General features: G+C 36.6%; 5 protein-coding genes across 6 annotated transcripts; all 5 read right to left on the bottom strand.

Annotated features, from left to right (window-relative positions):
* Positions 1–66: 66 nt before the first annotated feature.
* Positions 67–1,927, bottom strand: LOC134818993 (selenide, water dikinase 3-like). The gene is made up of 2 exons (XM_063828741.1): positions 1,739–1,927; positions 67–1,404 (listed from the first exon to the last, which is right to left on the bottom strand). The coding sequence occupies exons 1-2, from the start codon at positions 1,913–1,915 to the stop codon at positions 379–381; spliced, it is 1,203 nt and encodes a 400-aa protein (XP_063684811.1). The 5' UTR covers positions 1,916–1,927; the 3' UTR covers positions 67–378.
* Positions 1,928–2,529: 602 nt separating this feature from the next.
* LOC134818994 (zinc finger HIT domain-containing protein 1-like) lies at positions 2,530–3,712 on the bottom strand. The gene is made up of 3 exons (XM_063828742.1): positions 3,640–3,712; positions 2,992–3,226; positions 2,530–2,824 (listed from the first exon to the last, which is right to left on the bottom strand). The coding sequence occupies exons 2-3, from the start codon at positions 3,205–3,207 to the stop codon at positions 2,621–2,623; spliced, it is 420 nt and encodes a 139-aa protein (XP_063684812.1). The 5' UTR covers positions 3,208–3,226; positions 3,640–3,712; the 3' UTR covers positions 2,530–2,620.
* On the bottom strand, positions 3,566–12,103 carry LOC134818992 (5'-3' DNA helicase ZGRF1-like). Of its 2 annotated transcripts, XM_063828740.1 has the most exons (21): positions 11,966–12,103; positions 11,559–11,702; positions 10,453–10,689; positions 9,197–10,305; positions 8,956–9,067; positions 8,412–8,511; positions 8,032–8,205; positions 7,629–7,719; positions 7,373–7,491; positions 7,022–7,235; positions 6,726–6,868; positions 6,371–6,527; positions 6,017–6,137; positions 5,732–5,839; positions 5,480–5,539; positions 5,295–5,324; positions 5,196–5,263; positions 4,889–5,072; positions 4,317–4,454; positions 3,990–4,134; positions 3,566–3,758 (listed from the first exon to the last, which is right to left on the bottom strand). In XM_063828740.1, the coding sequence occupies exons 1-21, from the start codon at positions 12,023–12,025 to the stop codon at positions 3,649–3,651; spliced, it is 3,624 nt and encodes a 1,207-aa protein (XP_063684810.1). In that variant the 5' UTR covers positions 12,026–12,103; the 3' UTR covers positions 3,566–3,648. The 2 variants fall into 2 exon arrangements, with proteins under 2 accessions (XP_063684810.1, XP_063684809.1); XM_063828739.1 differs by lacking the exons at positions 3,566–3,758; positions 3,990–4,134; positions 4,317–4,454; positions 4,889–5,072 and having other exon boundaries at positions 5,214–5,320.
* Positions 12,104–12,295: 192 nt separating this feature from the next.
* Positions 12,296–13,961, bottom strand: LOC134818991 (target of rapamycin complex subunit lst8-like). Its single transcript, XM_063828738.1, has 2 exons — positions 13,848–13,961; positions 12,296–13,657 (listed from the first exon to the last, which is right to left on the bottom strand). The coding sequence occupies exons 1-2, from the start codon at positions 13,956–13,958 to the stop codon at positions 12,797–12,799; spliced, it is 972 nt and encodes a 323-aa protein (XP_063684808.1). The 5' UTR covers positions 13,959–13,961; the 3' UTR covers positions 12,296–12,796.
* A 175-nt stretch (positions 13,962–14,136) lies between these two features.
* On the bottom strand, positions 14,137–15,240 carry LOC134818139 (deoxycytidylate deaminase-like). The gene has a single exon (XM_063827572.1). The coding sequence runs from the start codon at positions 15,230–15,232 to the stop codon at positions 14,666–14,668; it is 567 nt and encodes a 188-aa protein (XP_063683642.1). The 5' UTR covers positions 15,233–15,240; the 3' UTR covers positions 14,137–14,665.
* Between the last annotated feature and the right edge of the window lie 8,186 nt (positions 15,241–23,426).

Here is a 23,426-nt window from a genome sequence, read left to right as displayed (position 1 = left end):
AGTTCCAGAGCAAGAAACAATATCATCAAAATATTTAAAAGTTTCAGAGACGAGAAAAACACACAATTCAATTCAAGAAGTTTGGTAATTGTCATCAAATAAAAGAGATCCGATTGAGGATTTTCTCCTGAATCGTCATTAAGATTACCAATCAATGTCACAAACAGTCTGCTCACCATCAGTGACAAATTATTCTAGAAAGAAATTAAAAATGTAAAATTTAAATAAACACAAAAATGAAAGGTAAAAAGTGATGATTTTAAAATAAATACCTCCCAATAAATTAATTTGTCATAACCAATAGTTTATGATGAAATTCATCTGAATTTAATTATCTGCTCAACAAAAATGAGGAATATTTATCAAAAATCACTTAAATTAGTAAGTCACCTCAATGATATTAGGATTCTCAGAAATACGTGATGTTTTAGTACCTGGCACAACATCCCCCACAATCCAAGCCTTACCACCATCACTCTTCACCTCCTCTACAAACTTCTCCGCAGACTCACCACTCAGACACACCAACAGACCACCCGAAGTCTCGGAGGACAGGCCTTGTAACAGCTTGAAGTTCCTACCACCCTTTTCGATCAGCTGTTTGCAAACCTCCGTGAAGCGAGCGAATATGGGAAGAGTGTGGATGGAGAAGTCGACATCAGCAGTTTGGAACTCTGCCAGGTTTCTGGAGTGTCCGAGGATGCCGAATCCTGTGACATCAGTTGCGGCGTGAGCACCATACTTGTGCATGAGTCGTGCAGCTGCTAAGTTTAGTGTTGTCATGGAGATTGTTGCGTCTTCAAATCCTTTTATCACATCCTCCTCTGAAATAAGATCCTTGGCTATGTTCCAAGATGGAGTTCCCAGATTCATCCACTGGTGCAGATTAACAGCAACTTGAGTTCCAAGTGGTTTCGTCAGTACAATCTTATCACCAGCAACAGCTTGATTTGGCATGATAATCTCGTCCTTAGTGCACACAGAAGTAGCAACACCACCAATAATCATCCAGGGGTTTACAACAGTTTGACCACCGTTAATACTCACTCCAGCTTCCTTAGCAAGATCTCTAAAACCCTCCAAAATCATGGGAATAACAACCTTTCGTTGTTCATTTGACAACTCTTTAGCTATCCCCAACAACAGTAACATGTTATCAACCTCCGTCACACCCATCGCATACAAATCACTCAACACATTGGCACACGCCACCTTTCCCATTTGATATGGATCGTTTATGAGCGGGTAGAAAAAGTCAGTGGTCTCAACGAGAGAGATACCAGGGTGCCGAGTAGGCAGGACACAGGAGTCCAGACCAATACCGATGGAGGAGTTGTCGCCGGAGAGGAGAGGAGAGGAGGGTGCAAGTGATTGCAGGTAGAGGAGCAGCTCTGCCTGCGGTACCTGGGGGAGGGAGGCGGTGGTTTTAAACATGGGAGGAGAGAGATGTTATGTTAGCTGATTAAGTGATTACTCAGACTTTAGTTTTTATCTGGAATTGTTGGAGTTACAAGGTTTAAGTATTTCGAACTCAGTTTGTGATATTCTGACACTCAGTAGGGAGCACGATCTAAGGATGATGTAACATAAATCCATACTATGTAGTTATGGAGAATTAGAGAACACAATCAATCGCGACTAATTGAGCAAATGACTAACTTCATCAATAATCAGCGAGTTCAGTACTATTCTGCAGAAATACACAAACGAGCACAGTAACAAATCTTAAAAGGAATACCTTGCAGCCTCATCCTTTCATCTTAGTAAAGTCGGTGAGCCGGAACTCTTTGTCAAGACCATGGTCCTCTGGCCTGAACGGGGGCCTTTCTGCCATGCTGGAAAACAAGGGGGCGGCTACAATATCCCTGCTCAGTTTACGCAAAGCAGGGATATTGTTAGCAAGACGGGACATCATTCTGATGTGCTGGTTACTGTTAAAGATCGAGATTAATTTAACAAGATTGACGTACTTGAAAAACTTTTTTTTTTTAAACCCAAATTAACAATCCGGCCAAACTTTGGAGTAAAACAAGTATCATAATCTCTTCTCACAGTAAACTAAAAATGAAGCAATACATGATGAGTAAATGAACACATTAGTCATAACATGAAGACTTCGTTCTAACTTGTACTGAAAAGCATGGATATATCACAATTGTACTATCTGCCTTTATGTTACAATTAATTAGCTAATTTATGCTAATTTATGCATATTTACTTATTAGTCATGAGAATGCAAATAGGGCAGTTCAGGTTAATCATTAATGATGGCAGTAAATTGCAGATTGCATTTGCAGTATATAATCCAATCTGCGATGTCACAACTCTTTCCGTCCCACTCGTTTGAACTCTCGACCTGGTCGCTGTCTTTGTTCCAAAGGCCTACCGACGGTTGCGCCCCCTTAAATGGTAACTTGATCTAGATTGGGTGAGAAGGGGCACAACTGTCCAGCAGCCGTTCCAAGAGCTTTCTGTCTGTGCTTAAGGTTTCCAACGCTTCTCGTAGGGTTCATATGATTATTCTGAACGACAACCAAAGTAAAACAGGAGCTGCACACTCACTAAAACTTCACAATAATGATACATTTTATCACTTATAATTAGTGGCAAACACTCAACTTCAAGCCCACTTTAGACATCTGGTCTCAGAATGAGTTTGTCCACATTTTAAGCAGCAATATTTAGTCCCGCATACTATGCACTTGTAACAGGCCCGGTACCCACATACCGAGCAGAAGTTTCTGGCGGGAATTCGGGAAACGGGAACTTGGGCGGAGTTGTACTGTGAGACGTCCGAACTGTTCACTGGGTCTTCTAGTAACGCCTGAGAGACAAGAATGATGAGTGTGGAATGACCCTCCCATTAAATTATTCAAGGCTTACATTTATGAACCAAATATATCATATTTGTAAGGAATTTATGCTGAAATGATACATTATTCAATGGTTCAATATAGTATATAATATTCAGCTGTATATGTAAACTTTTACCTGAAATGATTTTGGGAATCTCCTTTTCGTTGTCTTCTTCCTCTTTTTAGTAACAGGTTTCTCTTCAAAAGCGGGAAGTCTAGCTGTGCTGATATTAATATCCTCTTGAAAGTTGTCTTTATCAAGGGACTCAATAAAGCGCTTAAGACGCAGTTTCCGCTGTGCAGTGTCAAGCACGGTACGTGTTCCCGTACGATGTGTTCTCTTTTCACCCATCTGAATTCATAATCCTAAACTGGCAAGGTTGTTATGTTGGTACATATTGGAGGTTAGTTTTTTAACTTTGTGGGTTTAATATATTAATAGAAAATAATAATCAATAAAGTCATAGATCAGCTATTTTAACACATACGAAACATGGCAACCTCACAAAAATAGCAAAATATACAAATTTATATTGAAAAATTAACATTCAATCTAATCCAAGAAAAGTTATAAACATTATAAAATCTGATAACTGAGAAAGTAAAACTAACACTTAACAAGTTGATGTTAACTTGCATTGAAAATAAACTAAAAATTGCAACAAAATTACAAACATATTGGAAAAAATTGATGTGAAAAATTGAGAAATATCGTTTCTTTCACTCGATGTAATTTCTATTCAAAGGTACTGATCAGCACTGGTACGGGGAGTTAGTTACTTACTGGCACTTACTACTGGAGTTTTGCCAGTATATCTGACTGTGTCAGTACCACCCCTCTATCAGCACATGTCTGGATTATTTTCCCCCACAACTGGTTCGTACTCAACATCTTAATATTTCCTGGGAGCGACGCGGGGTGTTAATACTTGGTTAATGAAAATGCTTTTGGGGTGCTTTTAAAATAAATTACCTGAAATATTATATAATTATTTATAGCACACAATATCTCCTTTTAAATTGGAATTACATAAATAATTTAGATTTGAGATATAGTTACTGTGTTAAATGGTTTCAAATTGACGAAGTATGACAACCGTAAGTCATCAAGTATTACAAATATCCTATCCTAACCCAATATGATAAGATGATGTCTGGCTCTAGTGAGAGCCACGTTCACTCTCTTCGGACAATCAGCAAACCCAATTCTTGAAGTTCTTACACAAGACAGGATAATCACACTTTTCTCTGCACCCTGAACTGCATCTACCGTGGATATCTGCGGATAGTTTGGAAGAGTAGATATAATATCTTAACTCTAGAGTAGATATTAAATAAGATCTCAAACAAAGCAAAAGGAACATAAATTATAATTATGTAACTCGTATAGTAGACATTAGTGTGTCCGGAAGTGAACGACGCCGAAAGCTAATATGCAAATTATGTGAATTAATCGCATACCTTAAGAGACTTTGAACCAGGCAGCTCATTCTTGAGCAAGGATTCCTGACCACGATACAGTGTTATGATGGCTATATCGTCTTTGGGGACTTTAATCTTGTTAACCAACACTTCTAACAACTCAGAAATAGCTTTCACCTGCACAAAACTCCTTATTACATAAATATCTTTACTGTACTAGAATTAATTTGTGTAATTAACTCCAGGAACGATGATTTTGTTTCCCAGCTATTCTCGGGATCAACCACTTAAACACTCACTTAAACACTCACTTAAACACTCACTTAAACACTCACTTAAACACTCACTTAAACACTCACTTAAACACTCACTTAAACACTCACTTAAACACTCACTTAAACACTCACTTAAACACTCACTTAAACACTCACTTAAACACTCACTTAAACACTCACTTAAACACTCACTTAAACACTCACTTAAACACTCACTTAAACACTCACTTAAACACTCACTTAAACACTCACTTAAACACTCACTTAAACACTCACTTAAACACTCACTTAAACACTCACTTAAACACTCACTTAAACACTCACTTAGACACTAACCTCTGCACTGTTAGAGTAACTCTCACCATACCCGGACTCAGACCCCGGAATACTAATGAAAGTGAGAGGGGGAACAGGTAGTAGAGTCTCTTCAGAGGTGGGTGGGTTACCGTCTTGTAGTTCTCCAGAGTAGAAGAGGGTGCTGGAGATGGAGGAAATCTCCGGAGGGCAGCGGTACTGAGTGCTGAAACATTATGTAATTTTAGATTCAGCACAAAAAGTCAAAAACGTAATATACCGAAGTATGCATTCGAAAATGGATAGTGGATATTATATTACACCCCCTCTCTACAAGGTAAACACTAACTTCAGTACTACAGTAGGGTATCCTAGCTTGATCATCCTATCAAACAGTGTTTGTTCCAAACCCCTGAGCTCCCCCTCCATCAACATGCTGGGTTTCTACCGTTGGGGGTAATTGTTGAGGATCACCTACCTGAATAACCGAGGGTTTTGGATTTGAATACCTACTTTTGAGATAGAAGTTGTCTCACAGTCTCAATAAATCGCAACAATATATTACGTTAAGAGTGCGCTAAGCAGGCTATCAAGGCCAAGGGAAGAATACTGATGATAGTGATAGTGACTGACCAGAAGAAGACGTTTGCAGGACGAGTGTATCAGTGGTAAGAGAGACGAGGGTTCTGTCACCTGGTTGTTTAAATTTAATTAGTTAATTAGTAATTAGTAAATTAATGTGCAATTAATTACTTAGACGAGAGAGTAATTTAATTGCTCCAACTATGTGGCTGAGACGTCTTTCAATAAATTCTTGTCTGTAAAGTGTAATCAAACTATTCAGTTTTTCAAGATGAGGGATTATAGCTTTAAACGCCGACAGACCTGCGAAACCTCGTCAAAGAGGACGATGTCATGTTGGGAGACGGAGGGAGACGATGCACAGGTAGTTCCTACTACCTGGTATCTGCTCAGTGTTGACTTGCTCTGATCCTGGGGATACAGTATATCACATTTTAAAAAATATATAATCCTCTCTATATCTATGTATTTAGATTGTACAGATGATTCCCATGCGAAGCAGCTCAAGCTAATCGGACCAAGATAATTAACAAAAAAAACTCAAATGTTAATTAATCTAGCTATGAGTTGTATCAGATAAACAATTACCTGTTTCAAGAAATTGCTGGTTTCACAGTCCTGGTGCTGCAGAACGTAGGGTGCTATCTTCTTGTGTATTCTCTTCACACTTCCCACCCTTACAAAGTGTTCGAACCCTAGTTCTAACAATCTGTTTGATTTCAATTTTATTGATATTATATTGATATTTCTTAATAACGCTAGCATTATGGAAAAATTTAAGAAATACATTGGAGAAGCTTCCAAACGCGAGCATTTAGTAGAAATTTATTACTATACATTCATCGAAGCCTTCAGAGCAGACTCAAGGCTAAATCACAACTTAGAAGAATAAAAACAGCGATCCATAAAATTGTAAACAAATAACTAATTCTGCACACTGACTTGATAAGGATATTATCCACCGCCACATTAGTAGTAGAAGTGATAAGAAGTCTATGTTGAGGTCCACTCAGAACTCTAACCAAGATCAACACTATCACGGCTAACAGATAGCTCTTACCAGAACCAAATACTCCGTGAACACACAGTATAGGGGGTCCTGCAGACGAGATATAATTGTTATACTCTGAATACACTCTGAATACATTCTGAATGGTTTACTGACAGAAATTATTATGTCGAGATCATTCGAGAGAGGAAAAAACATCCTACATCAGGATATTGTCAAATGATCAGAACAACAGACAAAATAAGGTAATGTTATATTTGGTGCTACTGTCACTCACAAGTCACATACCGTGTTTTAGTGAGTTAATCAGGGCCAAGACAGCTTCCTCTTGCTTTTCATTCAGATGGTATTCTCTACACATGGATATACATATCTCCTCTGTGTCCTCTGATAGAACAATATCTCGACATAATTTGTTGCTGTTATCTGGCCTAAAAGGATTAAGTGAAGGGTTAATGAAAACAACTTTAAAGCTAGATTCAACCCAATATACTTAACTGCAAATTAGCTAATTTATTTATTTTTATCCTACAACTTCAAATCCATGAAACACGATGCTCCACGATCTACAAAATCAAACTCACCGTCTAGATACTAGAGAAGGTAATAACGGCAAAGTGTTTATCTTATCTAGTGCCGAAACTATCTCCAACTCAGCCACAGCCCGCAGAGCCTGCAAAGCGTCGACAGTGGCCGCTCCACAACGGGGTACATGGCAGTTTAGCAGTCTCAGTTCCACCTGACCACTGCTAGTTGGCCCGTAGAATGTGCTCTTCATTATACTCGGCTGAGGACTAGCTGAAAGTGGGAAGAGTTAAGTTTAACACTTATTTTGTACTTTGACAAACCAATACGTCCGGTGTACACAGGAATATCATCAGAATTTTATTAAAATTTGGTTGGAAAATTATTTCAATGAGTTTGCTATGTCTTACCGGAGTCAATGATCCAAATATCGTCCTTATTATAGTTGACATGTTTATCCTGAGTACTAAGTTGCAGCATGTACAGATTGCTATTTTGTTTCCGCTTTATTCGGCATCCTTTGTACAAGCTGAGGAGGACGTTTGATTTGAGGTTATGCTGGAATATTTCGCATATCTCGAATTTATCTGATAGATTGTAACCATGGTGATTTCGGTTGTATTAGTAGTAACATAAGTATCAAGTAAGTTGGTTACGTTATCTTACCTCAAACCCTGACGAGTATAGTATGTGAATCGTTCTTGAGGATTTGTTGGAACAACAGTAGATTCTGCCCACTTAAATAGATCGCACGACTCTGAAACAAACGGTATTATCAATTAACAGAAACTTAATAAAGCCATTTTACCAAATTTCAGAAAATAAGCTCAGAACATATGCTCACCTTCCCTGCTAGAGTTGATTCAACATTTTACAAAAAAATCTTGATACGCTGCAACAAAACGGTACTTACTAATTGTACTTACTCATTGTACTTACTAATTGTACTTACTCATTGTACTTACTCATTGTACTTACTCATTGTACTTACTCATGGTACTCACTCATTGTACTTACTCATTGTACTTACTCATTGTACTTACTCATTGTACTTACTCATTGTACTTACTCATTTTGCAAGTATAAAACTGACGCCCCTTGTTAGGACCATCCTTAGAAACAGTGCATATTTTAGCAGCACCATGAGGACACTTCACTGCTGGAGTATTTGTGTCTGTGTTCGTCTGTTCTGTTAGCCGGGAGTATCTCTCACATACCTTTGCTAAACTCACGTTAAGATGCTCTGAAATGATATGGTATGGCTCTCAACATTTCAACATTTTGGACTTGAAAGATACATTTAAAAAAACATAAAATCAAGTTCTATATATGGTAATTGTGCCAATTCGCACATGAAATAACTGGTTGGTTAAGTTCGCTATTTAAACATAGATTTCTTAAGTAAACCCTACATGATTTGAATTCCAACTAATTATCAAAGGCGCATACCATAAATAACATCTAGCATTGTGGTTTTGTAATGACTCGGTGAAGAAAACGATTCAGGAATTAGGTGATGTCGTTTTTGAGGCTCTTTACCAAACTTCAACTGAAATAGTTTAATTGTAATTATTTACAGCATTTTGGTATTTGAATAGTCGGTTGTTACTTACACAATAAATTATCATCAACTGTTCAAATCAACATCGTAATAACCACTAGAGAGGCTACATTGGTGATTGGGAGGGGGTTTCACCCCCCCCCCCCCCCCCCATACATTTGAGTGGACAGTCAGATATGCAGCATGTAAAGTGTAAACCGTTCTATGAATTGAGAAGTCAGCAATCATCAAATCAATAGAGATGCATCGTGATTCGTGGGCACTCAAACAGTCATCTCAAATCAAGAACAGTGCATGTAGTGAATTCTATAAATGCGCGTAGAAAACACGAGATTTTACTACATAAAGGACAAGTTGGCGCGATAAATTGGTCTTGCGGCCTACGCAAAGCAGACAAAAATGTCAACTTTGCCACGGTACTATCGTACTTACTTCATGTTTGATCAATTGGCAGTTGGATTCTTTGTCCAGGAACTGGCCACCACCAGCAAATGGAACTGTGAATCTTCTCTGGGCCGGTTTTTCAACAGCAGCCGTGACTGTCCTGAGGTTTGAACATGTAAGATAGTTGCTTTGTTAATCTTCGTGAACTTAGAGCGGCGAAAAAGTAAGTGGTCTTTTTAGGATATGGTTTGGAAAAATAATAACATGAAGAGGTATTTCCAAAAATTACCTTGGATTTCTAAACACATTCCCCAGTTTTCTCCGTTTGGACTGTCTTTCTAGCTCAGCCTCCTCATTATCAACCTCCTCCCTCACAACCTCTTCCCTTACAACCTCTCCACCTACAACTTCTTCTGCAAGTTCCTCTCCAATATCCCACATGCTACAAGAAGGAATATCAACATCAAAAGAATCATCAAAAGTACTGTTCATCCCGTTATTCGTAATCTGATCTTCCTCGATGTTTCTGTTTTCTGTACTAACAGTTTCTTCCTGCGTTGTATTCTTCCCTACTTTTGAACCTTCTTGGGTTGAAAGTTGTAGCACTGTTGGACCAAAAGTTTCCGCTTTTCCGTCATCGTCGCCAAATATATCGAAATAATCAACGGTTTCATAACAACTGACGGCCGCCATATCTTCATTTTTATTACCAGAATTAACTTTCAGAGCATCGTGGTCAGTGGGTTTTATCTTTTGGTTGTGTTTTTCTGGGACAGTTCTTGCAATTTCTTCAATTTTGTTATCGATAAACCCTTCGAGTGAAGAAGAAAAACTTTGGTTGTTATCCTGAGAAATTTTAGAAAGTCCAGAGGATCCTTTTGGAGGAGACGGACTGAAAATAGAGTCGTCGAATGCGTCGAAGTTACAAGTTGAAGGGATTTCTGGGAGTTTTTCTGAAACTTTTTGTTCACGATGCTCTTCTGGAATCTTCTCAAATGTTACATCCGGTTTAGAAGTAGATTTGTTGTTCATTGGAGACAAGCCACTAGATGCACCGTTTAAAACTTTGAAGATACTTTCAATCGATCGTTGTTCTGTGAATGCAGGAGTTGAAGGAATGTAAGGAATGTTGGGAACCTCACGGAAACATTGTTTAGATAATGTGACAGTTCCTCTTTGTGAACCAGGCATTTCTAATAGTACACTCAGATCACTGTCAATCTCTCTTAGTTCCAAACCTTTTTCAGAACGTTCTGAGGATATGTTCGGTGTAATATAACTACTGATCTGTGAGGATGATGAGGACTGATCGAAGGGCGCTCTACCATTGGAACTTTCTGATGTTGATTGGAATGTTCGAGAAAGTGACGTCACTAAACTAGGTCTGTTTCGTACCACCTGGTGAAAATGAAAGAATTACATGGAAAATATCTCTTAGAACCATGTAATGAAAGCTTGCTACACGTTATTCTACTGTCAAACGGAGACTGATAAAATAATAAAGACAGTTTAAACCTAGATTACAATCGGAAGTTTTAAACAAACCTTTCTCGACTGAAACTTCCCCAATAATAAGTTGTTATTCTCACTATGTTGTTCCTGTCTGCTCTGTGTGTTAGAATCCTCGTTAACAACAACAGGATATCGTCTCATAGCGGGAGGGGTGAACTTTTTGGAAACAAACTTTGGACGTATTGGGGGAGCTCGGTGACGAATCCCGGCTTCTTTATTGGATCTTGTAGTTGTAATTGTGCTGGGCTCACTGTTTTCTTTGGCAATATCCTTAAAATGTAATGTTTGAAGGTATTTGAACGATAGCGTTCACAAATTTTAATTTCAAATTGTATAATTTATTCATGAACGATTTCGTGCTAGTAATTTTAAATAGATGTTGAACAAGCTAAATTTATAGCGTGCGATTATTCTTGCCTATAACTTATTCATTGCACGCGACCGCTCTTGCTCAATGTACATGAGCACTGTTTAGAATAAATCGTTTTTCCTTATACAAAACGAACGTAAAAAATACATTATGTAAGATTATAAGGTATAATATAATCAAGTTTAACGTTATCATGCCACAATTATGATGTGGCACTAAAATAACCGACACGAAGCTGTAACCCTTAGAATATTCTCATCCTGCCGGCCCCTAATCTCAACCCCGATCAGGTTACAGGTACATGCCGAACATGGTATATTATGCTACTGTAACATGTATATTGAATTTATATTCATTTTCAATATATGAGGTATAGGAATGTATATAATATTTATATTGTATGCTTTCTTAAATCAAATACAGTTATGGATTTGAAGTATGATGTTTAACCTGAAAGGCTCTTTGACTGATATATGAATTCCTTCCAATTTCCTACGCTAATTCTCGTACCAATAAGACCATATATAATCATGCCTATAGTAATCAGGTTCGTGACAAGAAGATATCTGAGAATATTATAGAACCCCAAAAGACAAAAGTTACATAAGGTCACGTTAATCTCTAGAAGAATCGCTTTTAACAGTAACATCACTACAACTCAGATTCGAAAAAAAGAGTACCAGAGGTATTTCTTACAGAGATTAAAGATTTCTAGTTCCCCCTTATGTAAAGATGCTGATAAATGAAGTGAGTAATTTAAGATGCTTACATCAATGAGTATAAGATGTCCATCGCTCTCAATCTCATCTCCAACGATAATATTCTCCGATTTAGTAAAGACAGATTCCACGTGACGACCGTTATCAGCGATAAGAGAGAGTTTTGTGTTGTTTACTTCTTTCAGCACACCATCCTGCAATGTACTTATCGTGTGAGAAAACATGTCAGGAATATTTAATAACAGTAATCAAAATATTACACTCGTAAGTAATTGTTGCATGCTTTATCAATAAACGTTTCAAAACATTTCATAGTGATTCAACTGGAGCGGGCAATAGCTGAATTTGTGAAACTTGTTTTTGAAGTATAGACTTTATACATAACCAATCCAATTGAGATTGAGTGGTCTTCTTTTTTTACTTTAGAAACTATCAGATGTTTATAACATAAAACTACCTGCCACACTTTGGACTTCTTTGTTTTCTGGTGAGTATAAAGTACTTTGTATGTTTTCATTTTCAGTTCACAGCATTTTCTCTTCTATATCGCTTTGTTAAGTTGAAAACATGTATGCACCACATATTTTCATAACCTAGATGACGTATAAAAAGGACTTTCTTGAGAATTTTGAAGAATTTACATTGTTGGTATATCTAATTTCAAACGGTAATTGTACTAAATATTGTAGATGATAAAAATCACATTGCTGTCCTAAAAATTGTTTTCTTAGCATGATAAGAAGTCTCTAATCCAATTAATTCTAGGAACAACAGAACAATTAACTTTTTATGTGCATAATGTGAATAATTATACAGTACAAAACGGTTTCAGAAATAATGAATAATAGGAAAAATTATCAACAACAAACACAACGTAAATTTATACAATCAAAATATTTTGGGTACAGCATGAATAAAATTTAATCAAAGAGCATCAAAAAGAGAAGTCAACACTTCCAAAAGTCATCGGTTTTACAGTCCCAACACTTGTTTTCCACAATGAAAATGTAAGCTCAAAAACTTCAAAATGAACCCTGTCATGCACGAAAGAATACTGGTCAAATATTCACGCCAAAGACTGATATCGAGTGCAAAAATGTACATTATTAAAACCATAATATATAAAAAAGGTCTCAGCTGCACAGTAGTACAAATTATTAATTTATTTTTTAATTTTAAAAGTTTTAATCTTAAATGTCGCCGGCCGCCGCAAACATTTCGTCACAACCAATGTTCGAAAAGAATCACAAATAAAAGTTGGCACAACTCATAACACCCAAACAATCCCTCAGCTCTCAGACTCCGTGCTATTCTCCTTAGAGTAGAAGTTTGCCGCTTCCCTATCCCAGAACGCAATGGACACAACCGCCTTCTGATGAGCTGCGTACTCCTGTTTAGGAGTACCAGCAACTTGGGAGTCCCACAATCTCACTGTCCCGTCTGAAGAGGCAGTGAACAGGAACTGTGAGTCCGTAGAAAATACCGCGTCCCAAACCCACTTTTGATCAGGAGTCGAGAATGTTTTGTCCAACACGATCCCATCTTCTGTGATGTTCCAAAGTCGAGCTGTGGTATCGGAACTTGTGGTGGCGATTGTTTCACAGTCGGGGGAGAAAGTGCACTTTAGCCCTCTTGTCAGGTGACACTGTTCGGAAGTGACACATTTGGGCTGGCTCATATCCTTAATGTCCCACAACCGCAACAAACCCTTGTTGTCAATAGCACAAAGCTGACTGGCGATGTTGTTGACAGACACACTCTGAATGCTACCCTCTTTGGTCATGTTTTTGTGTATCACAACCTCCTTGTTTTGCCTGAGATCCCAGTAGGAACAGGATGTGTTCTCCTGGCCTACAAACAGCACAGTTTGATCAGGATGCAAAGTTACAGAGTTTACAGCAGAGGGCAGTTTTAACTTTCTCTGGCACACAGCCGTTCTTATGTCCCAGATACAAACTAAACCATCCTCTCCGCCAGTGTAGATCCACTGTTTCAGGCTCTGGAATCCTACAGAGGTCACGTTTTTGTTGAGTTTATCGTAGGTCATTGAGGGGTAGGGAGAGGGGGAGGCCAGATCATAGACTCTTATCTGCTGGTGTCCAGCAGCGACCAAGTGTTTACCATCAGTTGAAATGTCGAGTTTGTTCACCTTGAAATAGACGTGTGATTATTTGATACTTATTGGGATTACTTCTAGGGAGAAACCTTTGGTATAGATTCTTATATTCTTATAACGTTAATAATAATTATTTCTGATCAGTGATAATTTGAAAGTCGTAACGATAATGCAAGGTTATAATTCATATGAAATTTAGAAAAAAAGCAGCAAAATTAAAAACCTGACTGTCTCTATGACCGAGTTTCTTGAAGCAAGTAGCATTATGAGGGGACCACAATCTGATCATGTAATCAAATCCTGCTGTTGCAAGAATCAAATCCATCTGTACCATGACCCTCCTGTAGCGACAATCAGTTAAATTTACAAAGTATAAGTATTCAATAAATTTAAACTTATAACTACAACTTATGATTATAACACAATATGATACAAATTGAAATTTTAGACAATTCGTTATATTATCGGTGCTCCAAATCTGTAAGCACATTGAGAATAAGTTGTAACATACCAAAATAGAGACTGAATACGACTATAAACGAGTAAAGATTGCAAACTTCAGTTTAAGTAATAAAATAGGCTAATATTTGAGTTTGTAGGCCATAGAAAGATAGTCAAACATGGTTGAACCTGAACAATTTAAAACATGAGTCACCAAAAATAAAAAATATGATTTAACAGTTAATAAATAACTGTTCTTACAAAGGAATAAATATTTTATTTATTTAAGAAAAGCATAACATAATAATAATTAAAAATGCATAAACAATTTTTAAAATAAGAAATGTGCCATCAAATTGGTGAATCGAATACAAACAAATATTAAATATACCTAATTTAATTATAAGATAAAATATACAATTTGGTATGTCTAATACAGTAGCAGACAATAATTTGCTATTTATTTAAGTTATAAATATTTAAATAAAGTTTTGTATTTACTGGTTACAAGCTTCAAAAATTAAGAATATCTAAATCTATTAAAATAGTCATTAATTTATATTGAGTCTTTTTATAACAATGAGATTATATATTAAAAATTTAACAGCCATCTGTACTTGAGGTCCCTGCACTGTTCTCTTTTTCCTCTGTCTCAATTGCCTCATACTTGACATCAGGATAAACGTTGAAATCAATGACAAACTTATCTTCTTTTGGAATAAACTGCCGAAAACTAACTCCAGCAAGTTCAAGCATTCTTACTGAAGCTTTATGACTAGGAGAATCACTGTTCTTCTTAGAAAAATATACTATTTTACTTATGCCACCTTGAATGATGATTTTAGTGCATTCATTGCAAGGAAACAGGGACACATAAATTGTGCAGCCCTTCACATCAGCAGAGTTCTTGTTTAAAACTGCATTCATTTCAGCATGACACACAAATGCATATTTAGTTTCGCACATTGTCTCTCCTTCACGACCCCAAGGTAACTGATCATCGTTGCATCCTGTTGGCATTCCATTGTATCCGACGCCAACGATTTTTTTCTCTGGATTTACAATACATGCTCCCACTTGGGTTACTGGGTCTTTACTCCTTTGGGATGTGAGGAATGCAACTGACATAAAGTAGGTATCCCAGTCTAGGTAGTTACTTCGTTTCATACTGACTTTCTCCTTGGAATTAGGGATTTATTTATTTGAATGTCATTATTAAAGAGTGTCCATGATGATAATAATAAATTGTGTTTGAGACTATTACTATTTCAAATCCCAGATAAATTGTTGATATCTAATCAAAAAGGAGAATACTTTATCCCCTGAAACCAATACTGTACACTTCAATTAAATGCTTAAATGAGCAAATTAATTGACATCAATTTAAATTGGAAACGTAATAATATATAATTACTTGAATAAATATGTGCGCCAAGGTAGCAGTTATAATTGTTTCTCGAGGAAAAGTTTACTTTATTTCGACAGATTTTGAGCCTCGAATAACATTTATTTTCTACTGTATTGAGGAACGTGAAGTGAGAACATGTCACTTGGCTTATAACTGAAAACAATAGGATAATAACTGTAGCTGTGTTCAACACATGACGTAATACAGTCTCCTTTCCTGGTACAAGAGTGTTTGTAGGTCAGTGTTGTGTGTAGTCTGCATTTTGTTGTCGGTCACAATTTGTATGGTGTGTATGCAGTTTTGATTTTAAAATGTAAATGTTTCTTGTTAGTGAAGTAAAATTGTATTAAATATTGTTTACCTTTTAAAGCTAGTGTGCAATAGTCTGCAACTTTTTTTTCGTGAACAAATTCAACAAGTAATTTTTTTATTATATGCTTAGAATAAGTGGCATATTATATAATTCTAGGGGGAAAAAGATAAAATATGTATAACTGTCATGGAGGAAGATGGCTATGGTGGGTGATTTGTCTGTTTATCCCAACTCTAATTACCATTACACTGTTTACTTGGCTTGATACCAGCAAAGACACGTGAGTTGAAAGTTTAGCTTAATTTGTCTCTCTCTGCTAGTTTTAGCATGAACATTGAATTTGCATAATTAAATGGAAATTGGAAGGGGATGCAATGACATTGGTTTTATAAGTATAAACATGATTTATTGATAATTATTTTCAGGGTCAACAGTTCCTTTTCAATGACATTGCATCCCAACTTTTAGATTTTATCTTCACGTACTCTTCAAATAAATTCATATTTCAATAGACAAATTTTTAATGCATTTAATTGTAATTTATTATAATGGTCTGAAGCTGTGTGCTGCATCCAAATTATGGGTTTCATTCTTTTGTGCTGAAAAGCTGTAAAGCTAGCCTGCATGTTAACCAGCTGCAAAAATTTTGGACCTTGGGACATAGCTTTAATCTCTGAGAGGCTGAAAATTTTAAAACCATCTATTTCTCCAGATATGAGGCAATGAAAAAACCAGAATGGTTGCCAGATGATATGGCTGAACTCTTGATGAGTATTTGGTTTGGCTTTAGTCTTGCTCATGGTGCAGCAGCAATAATGATCGTATCGAAGAGTACTCCAAATGAAAGATGGAAATGCTCAATGCTCTTTGCCTTTGCTGTTTTCCTTACCTTCTTCTATGCATGGCCATTTTCTTACTTCTTCATAGTGCAGCCATTTGTGGTAGGTGTCAAAAGATAAATATAACAATCGATCACTTCATTTTTCTGCCTCGTTTAACAGCACACAATATAACAGTGTCTAAAATATAAAATAATGTTTTACCTTATCCATTATCCATTATCCATTATGCATTATGCATTATCCATTATGCATTATCCATTATCCATATGTGATATAATACTGATTAAACTAGCGTACAGTGCAGTGTGTATAAACCTAAATCTAATGGATGCAGTATCTCAGTTTGACCTAAATTTAATTTGAAAACTAATATGGCCAAAATTTTAGATACAAAGCTCTTAAACAGCCAGAGTGGGTTCCAGAGTGGTCCTTTGTATTCCTTGCAGTAGTCAATACAGGAGTTAGCGTTATTGAGGGAATGGGGCTCTCATTATTTGCTTCAAAACAGGAAGTCTTCAATGCTGCCACTTGGACCCCCTTGTTCTTAGCTCTGACCCTTTACAAAACAGCATTTTTTGCATACATACTATCTCTTCTCTACTTTGTGCAGATTCTATTGGTAAGCACCTGGTGTGGCTATATTATCATCAATCAAACACATCAAACTTCAACAACAATCGTAATATCACTAACATATCACTAAAATCCGCAAGAATTCTAGGCAGTAAATCACAAAATATGATAGGGATCAAACAATGGGTATAAATAGCACACAGCTTCAGACAGATTACATACCACAAATGAAAAGCTGGCCCTAAATTTAAGAAAAACTTTGATCAGGATTAAGGTACCATTGCATTAAGGATTAAGGAAAATGAATCTGGAAAAAGAAGTGCTCAGAATTAAGGAAAGTAGGGGGAAGCTTTTTAAATGTGGGTTGTACTGATTTTTTATTCACCATATATCAACCAGTTACGACAAATATAAGAAACCATCTTGGACACCTGGTTCCTCTTTTGGATACATTGCTGCAGCATATGTGGTTACAGGCATGTTAGATGGGGTTGCCGTCTTTGCTGGACTTCAAGTGTCTCGATATGAATTATTCAAGAGTGTATCAACTGCAGCTGTCTTTCTGTTCTTCAAAGCATTCTACTTTATTTGGCCAGCTGTGCTATTTCATTTCGAAAACTTGATTATGGTGAGTCAGCTATACATATAATAATATTTCCATTGCAGTGAAAAACGTATCAGTAATGTCCAAATCTATTTATATACCTGATCCAAATAATATTTGGGGAAACTAACACACAGCAAATTTTGGGAAAAATTCTCTCTTGGTTGACAATCACTGTATAAATTTTAAGAAAAGTCTCGCCAAAAGGAACATGCATTATTATAACTACTAGTCGAGGATGAAAAGCCACTTGGAAGCAGCAATCAGCTCATTGGTAGACACTAAGCTTAAAGTTCACAATCTTTAATATCTTAGATACGACAAAATGATGAAACCCACTCTCCTACCAACTGGCACAAGCTATCCTATAGCAGCAACTGGATATGTTTTCATCACTTTAGTAGAGGGTGGAGCTGCGTTGGCTGTCATCATAGCATCAAACTACAAAGTCTTTAATAATCAATTAACAGTAGCTATTGTAGCGAATTACAAGGCGCTTTGTTTAATGTGGCCGATTTTCTTGTTTGGGTACAACGAGCTGATGGTGGTTAGTAAAATATTAGTGTGTACTGTATTAGATGTGAACAAACAGAATAGTAACTATTTATACTTTAAGATAGCAAATAAAGCATTACTGCACAAATAAATACGATCAATTTGTAAATCGATCAAAACCTCACATTGGCCACATTTCAATCACCGCAACAACATACTTGAGCAACCGTGACATAATTTGTGATTTAAGTAAATACTTGTGATTGACATTACTTTTTATTTAGTTCATTTCTTTTTTAAAGTTACTAAAATTATATTTTCCGAATCAATTCGTCGGATTTTATTTATAAAATGTATAAGATAGTTACATAAATACATCAATTTCAGACTTTCCTGATAGCTTGTTTAGCAGCAGTAAGTGCATTCATAGTTCTGGGATTGTTCATAAAGCTTTACGATTTCGCTGGAATTCTCATGCTTCCCTCAGCACTTTGGTTCTCGGCCTTGAGTGTGTTCAGTTATTACCTGTGGACGTTGAACAAGAAAGAAGACTGATGAGGTATCTCGTGAGGATAATTAATTTGAGCGTGAAATCTTAAGCATCTGTATGATGGACGAAATAAAAGAAGTTTACAGAAGGCCAACAGAGACAAACATAATCTATCTAGTATAAATCAGACTCACATTCAAAGGCAGCGGGAAATTAAAAACGTCCATGTACAGATAAAACAGAAATTGAATGCGGAATTTAGAATGTTTCAATACCCTATTTTAGCACTAAATATTTTACCTGTTCGTTACGTTCATAAACACAATTTTTGATCGAAGATATAATATGGCGGAATGACAGGCTGACCGCTGCCAAGAATTTTTTAATACCTTCCGGGAATTATATCCACTAAAACTCGTGGACACTGAGAGCTGATAATTTGCAGAGGTATTATCAGCATAGACTGCAAGTCACCTCAGACTAGCTGGCGAGGAGTTTCAAAACAAATAACAGTGGGGCACTATATATTAGACACTATATTGTATCAGCACTCAGAAGCGAAGGTGTTATTAGCAGTGGCGTAACGTTGCCTGTGGCGTAACGTTGCCTGTTGGCGCCCCCCTGTACTGCTGAAAAAAAAGCGCCCCCCTGTTGGCGCCCCCTCCCTTTTTGGTGCCCCTCCCTAAAATTGAACAAATTAGGTGATTTTAAAGAATACGCCGGTAAAATCTCTAAAAAAGTGTGTATCTAGAGCAAAACGCGCAGTTTTGCTAGTACTTTAGTTAAGTTTTCGAAATTGTCCCACATTCAAACAACGATTTGGCGCCCCCCTAAGACGGCGCCCCCCTGCACAGCGGGGTCAGCAGGGCCTTTCGTTACGCCACTGGTTATTAGTATTACAACCCTTTCGATGTAACAATGAATTAACGACGACTGGACCCAACACAATATCCATTAAAAACATTAAACAGTGGTAGGCGAAGTTTAAAAATAACTGAACAGCGCTCAATTTTAATCGGACACTAATTGTGCGTTAACGGGTGATACTCGTAAAATATTTGTTCCATATATTAGGACCGTCGACGAGTCTAACTCGGCGCGCGTCCTGGTATAGGTTATAAACCTAAAATTTGTGCGCCGATATTCAATTTTTATATTCAATATATATATTGTGTATGCGACATTTCGTCAAACTATTTGTGGTCAAACTATTTGTGGACAAACTATTTGTGGTAAAACTATTTGTGGTCAAACTATTTGTACATTTTTAAAGTGATTATTGTAAATTAAAAAATAAAAGCTATTTACGCTACAATGCTTTTTATATTATGAAGAAATAAATGAAGAAATAAAATAATAATGGTTTTAATTTGCTATTATTTTTGAATGTCAAAAAGTATTATACATGTTATATATGTTATAACTTATTTGTATAATGATGGTAAACATTTAAAATAGCTGCAAACTGGCTACAATAACATTAACGGGTGATACTCGTAAAATATTTGTTCCAAATTTGTTCCAGGATCTAGTCGACGAGTCCAACTCGGCGCGCGTCCTGGTAGCTTATAAACTAACCAGAGCCCTCTCGCTTGCAGTAGCACGCGTCACGTTGTAGCGCGATGCGTTACTGTGCCGCGCCGCGCACTCAATGAGGCTACTCACAGCGAGAGATCGTCTAGATCGGCGAAATGCGCTACTGTGCCGCGCCGAGCTGCCATGAATTGACATCGTCAATTAAGCGTCACGCAGTACGCGTAGTCACATGGCTATGTTGTATGTGAACTAATAAACCTTGTATCACGTGGTGACCCCCACGGTCGCTTCACTATAGCGCTACAGGGGGAGCCGCGCACTTCGTGCGCGGCGGGTCATACAACGTATGACAAAATAAACCTACAACAATAACAGATTTTATTAACAATTGTAGCGCGATGCACTTCTTGGTTATAGGTTTATAACCTACCAGGACGCGCGAGTTGGACTCGTCGACGGTCCGAGACGGTCCGGTAATATTCAAAACGAATATTTTACGAGTATCACCTGTCATGGAACTTTTTGGCCGCGCCGCGCATCCAATCATGCTTCTCGTAGCTACAATATTAAGTAAAACAAAATCTAGGCTAGGCTTTAACTAAAAGGCGCAGTTTATATCTCCGCCAAAAGCAAATTTGTAAGCACTCACGCGCATTATATCCAAATGTGATTTTAAATTTTCGCATTGGATGGTTGCGCATTGGATGGTTGCTATGCCGCGCCCTGCAGCAATTTATTCCTTCAATTGAGACCTTCGCCCCGCATTTAACTACTCGTCTGATATGATTCCTTTATCTTTAAACAGCTTATTTTTTAAACATTTGATCAATTATTCTGTCTTATTTTGTTCCATTTTAAACTGTACGATCAGTTGTGAATTTGTTTAATTCATTTGAGTTTACAGTTGCAGTGCACTTTATCAGATTAGAATTTCAGTTGACTAATATTTTCTTCTCTTAAATCAGCTTATTATTTAACATTTTATCAATTATTCTGTCTTATTTTGTTCCATTTTAAACTGTACGATCAGTTGTGTATGAAAATTATAATGATTGTCACGAGATGTTTGATCTAGTTATTAGAGTTGAGCTATTCCTAGTCCTTGCTACGACAGTATTAAAACTGTAATAATTGTCACGAGATGTTTGATCTAGTTATTAGAGTTGAGCTATTCCTAGTCCTTGTTATGACAGTATTAAAACTACAATAGTTGTCACGAGATGTTTGAACTTTGATCTAGTTATTAGAGTTGAGCTATTCCTAGTCCTTGATATGACAGTATTAAAACTGTAATAATTGTCACGAGATGTTTGATCTAGTTATTAGAGTTGAGCTATTCCTAGTTATTGCTATGACAGTATTAAAACTACAATAGTTGTCACGAGATGTTTGATCTAGTTGTTAGAGTTGAGCTATTCCTAGTCCTTGATATGACAGTATTAAAACTGTAATAAATGTCACGAGATGTTTGATCTAGTTATTAGAGTTGAGCTATTCCTAGTCCTTGCTATGACAGTATTAAAACTGTAATAATTGTCACGAGACTAGATGTTTGATCTAGTTATTAGAGTTGAGCTATTCCTAGTCCTTGTTATGACAGTATTAAAACTACAATAGTTGTCACGAGATGTTTGATCTAGTTGTTAGAGTTAAGCTATTCCTAGTCCTTGCTATGCGTTTTTTTGATTTAATGAACTACTGCAGACTCCACATTATTATAATATATGCCATTAATTTTGTTCTGATTTTAAACTATTCCATTTTGACGAGATGCTAAATTAATTTTTTGAGACTTTACTACATTTTTGATGAGAATTTTTGACATTTTCATACTAACCATTGATATTCTCAGATTATGTGACTGATTAAATGCTGAAGATAAAAGAAATATATTCATTTTGCTAAGATTATGTTTGCGTTTCATTGCTCAACAGCTGTTCGAAGGATCAAATTTAAGAGAACAAAATAAGACAGAATAATTGATCAAATGTTAAAAAATAAGCTGATTTAGGAGAAGCAAATATTAGTTAAACTAATCTCTGTCACATAAAATACTGGAAATAAAGTTCACAACTATGAACTCAAATGTATATAAAACACACTCACAACTGATCGTACAGTTTAAAATGGAACAAAATAAGACAGAATAATTGATCAAATGTTAAAAAATAAGCTGATTTAGGAGAAGCAAATATTAGTTAAACTAATCTCTGTCACATAAAATACTGAAAATAAAGTTCACAACTGTGAACTCAAATGTGTATAAAACACACTCGCAATTAATCGTACAGTTTAAAATGGAACAAAATAAGACAGAATAATTGAATGTTATGTGCTAGCCATCAGCCATGCTTGACGATTGAAATGCGCCACGCGTGCAAATCACTTAATTATTAATGTCGTGCGCAAGCTCATATCAAGCCGTTTGTTTAAATTAAACCACCTGTACTTTACTTATATATAATATTTTGCTTCCTATAAACTGGTATGTTAGGAAGCAAAAGAGGCTGTTTAATGTAACTTCAGGAAGGCGCGACTGTGAAAATAGTTGAGAAAACTACACGCATTAATGCTAAAATGTGATGCTTTTGGCGGAGATATAAACTGCGCCTTAACTAAAAATTAAAAACATGACATTTGGGCTTTTGCAAATTGTCTGTTTAATAATCATTTTAAAAGTTGTTTCAATCTTTCAAAATATTAAAAACTGAATTTATTTATATTTTTATTTTGGAACCAAAAACAAATCATGCATCGTAGATAAGAAGTTGAATTAAAATCAAGATTATCCAAAAATATTTTTTCCTTGTATCATGCACGTGGTGACTCCCACTGTCGCTTCACTATAATATAAAGTTTCAACGATATAGAGTTAAGAGTTTCAACGATACAGGGGAGCCGCGCACCCGTGCGCGGCGGGTCATACGGCTCCCCCTGTATCGTCAGGACGATAAAGGGGCGAAACAACCGTGGGGGTCACAACGTGATACAAATTAGGACCATACTGGGCCAATCGCGGCGAAAAGGGGTTTGGAAAAGCCAATAGCCATATATCATTGGCACTCGAGTCTTTGAGCTTACCGATGGTGCATTGAGCCTT

Source organism: Bolinopsis microptera, chromosome 7 (assembly GCF_026151205.1).
Source record: "Bolinopsis microptera isolate Bmic1 chromosome 7, MBARI_Bmic_1.0, whole genome shotgun sequence".
Classification (NCBI taxonomy): Eukaryota; Metazoa; Ctenophora; class Tentaculata; order Lobata; family Bolinopsidae; genus Bolinopsis; species Bolinopsis microptera.
The sequence above is the reverse complement of the archived record's forward strand: the minus strand, read 5'-3'. Positions and strand labels throughout refer to the sequence as shown.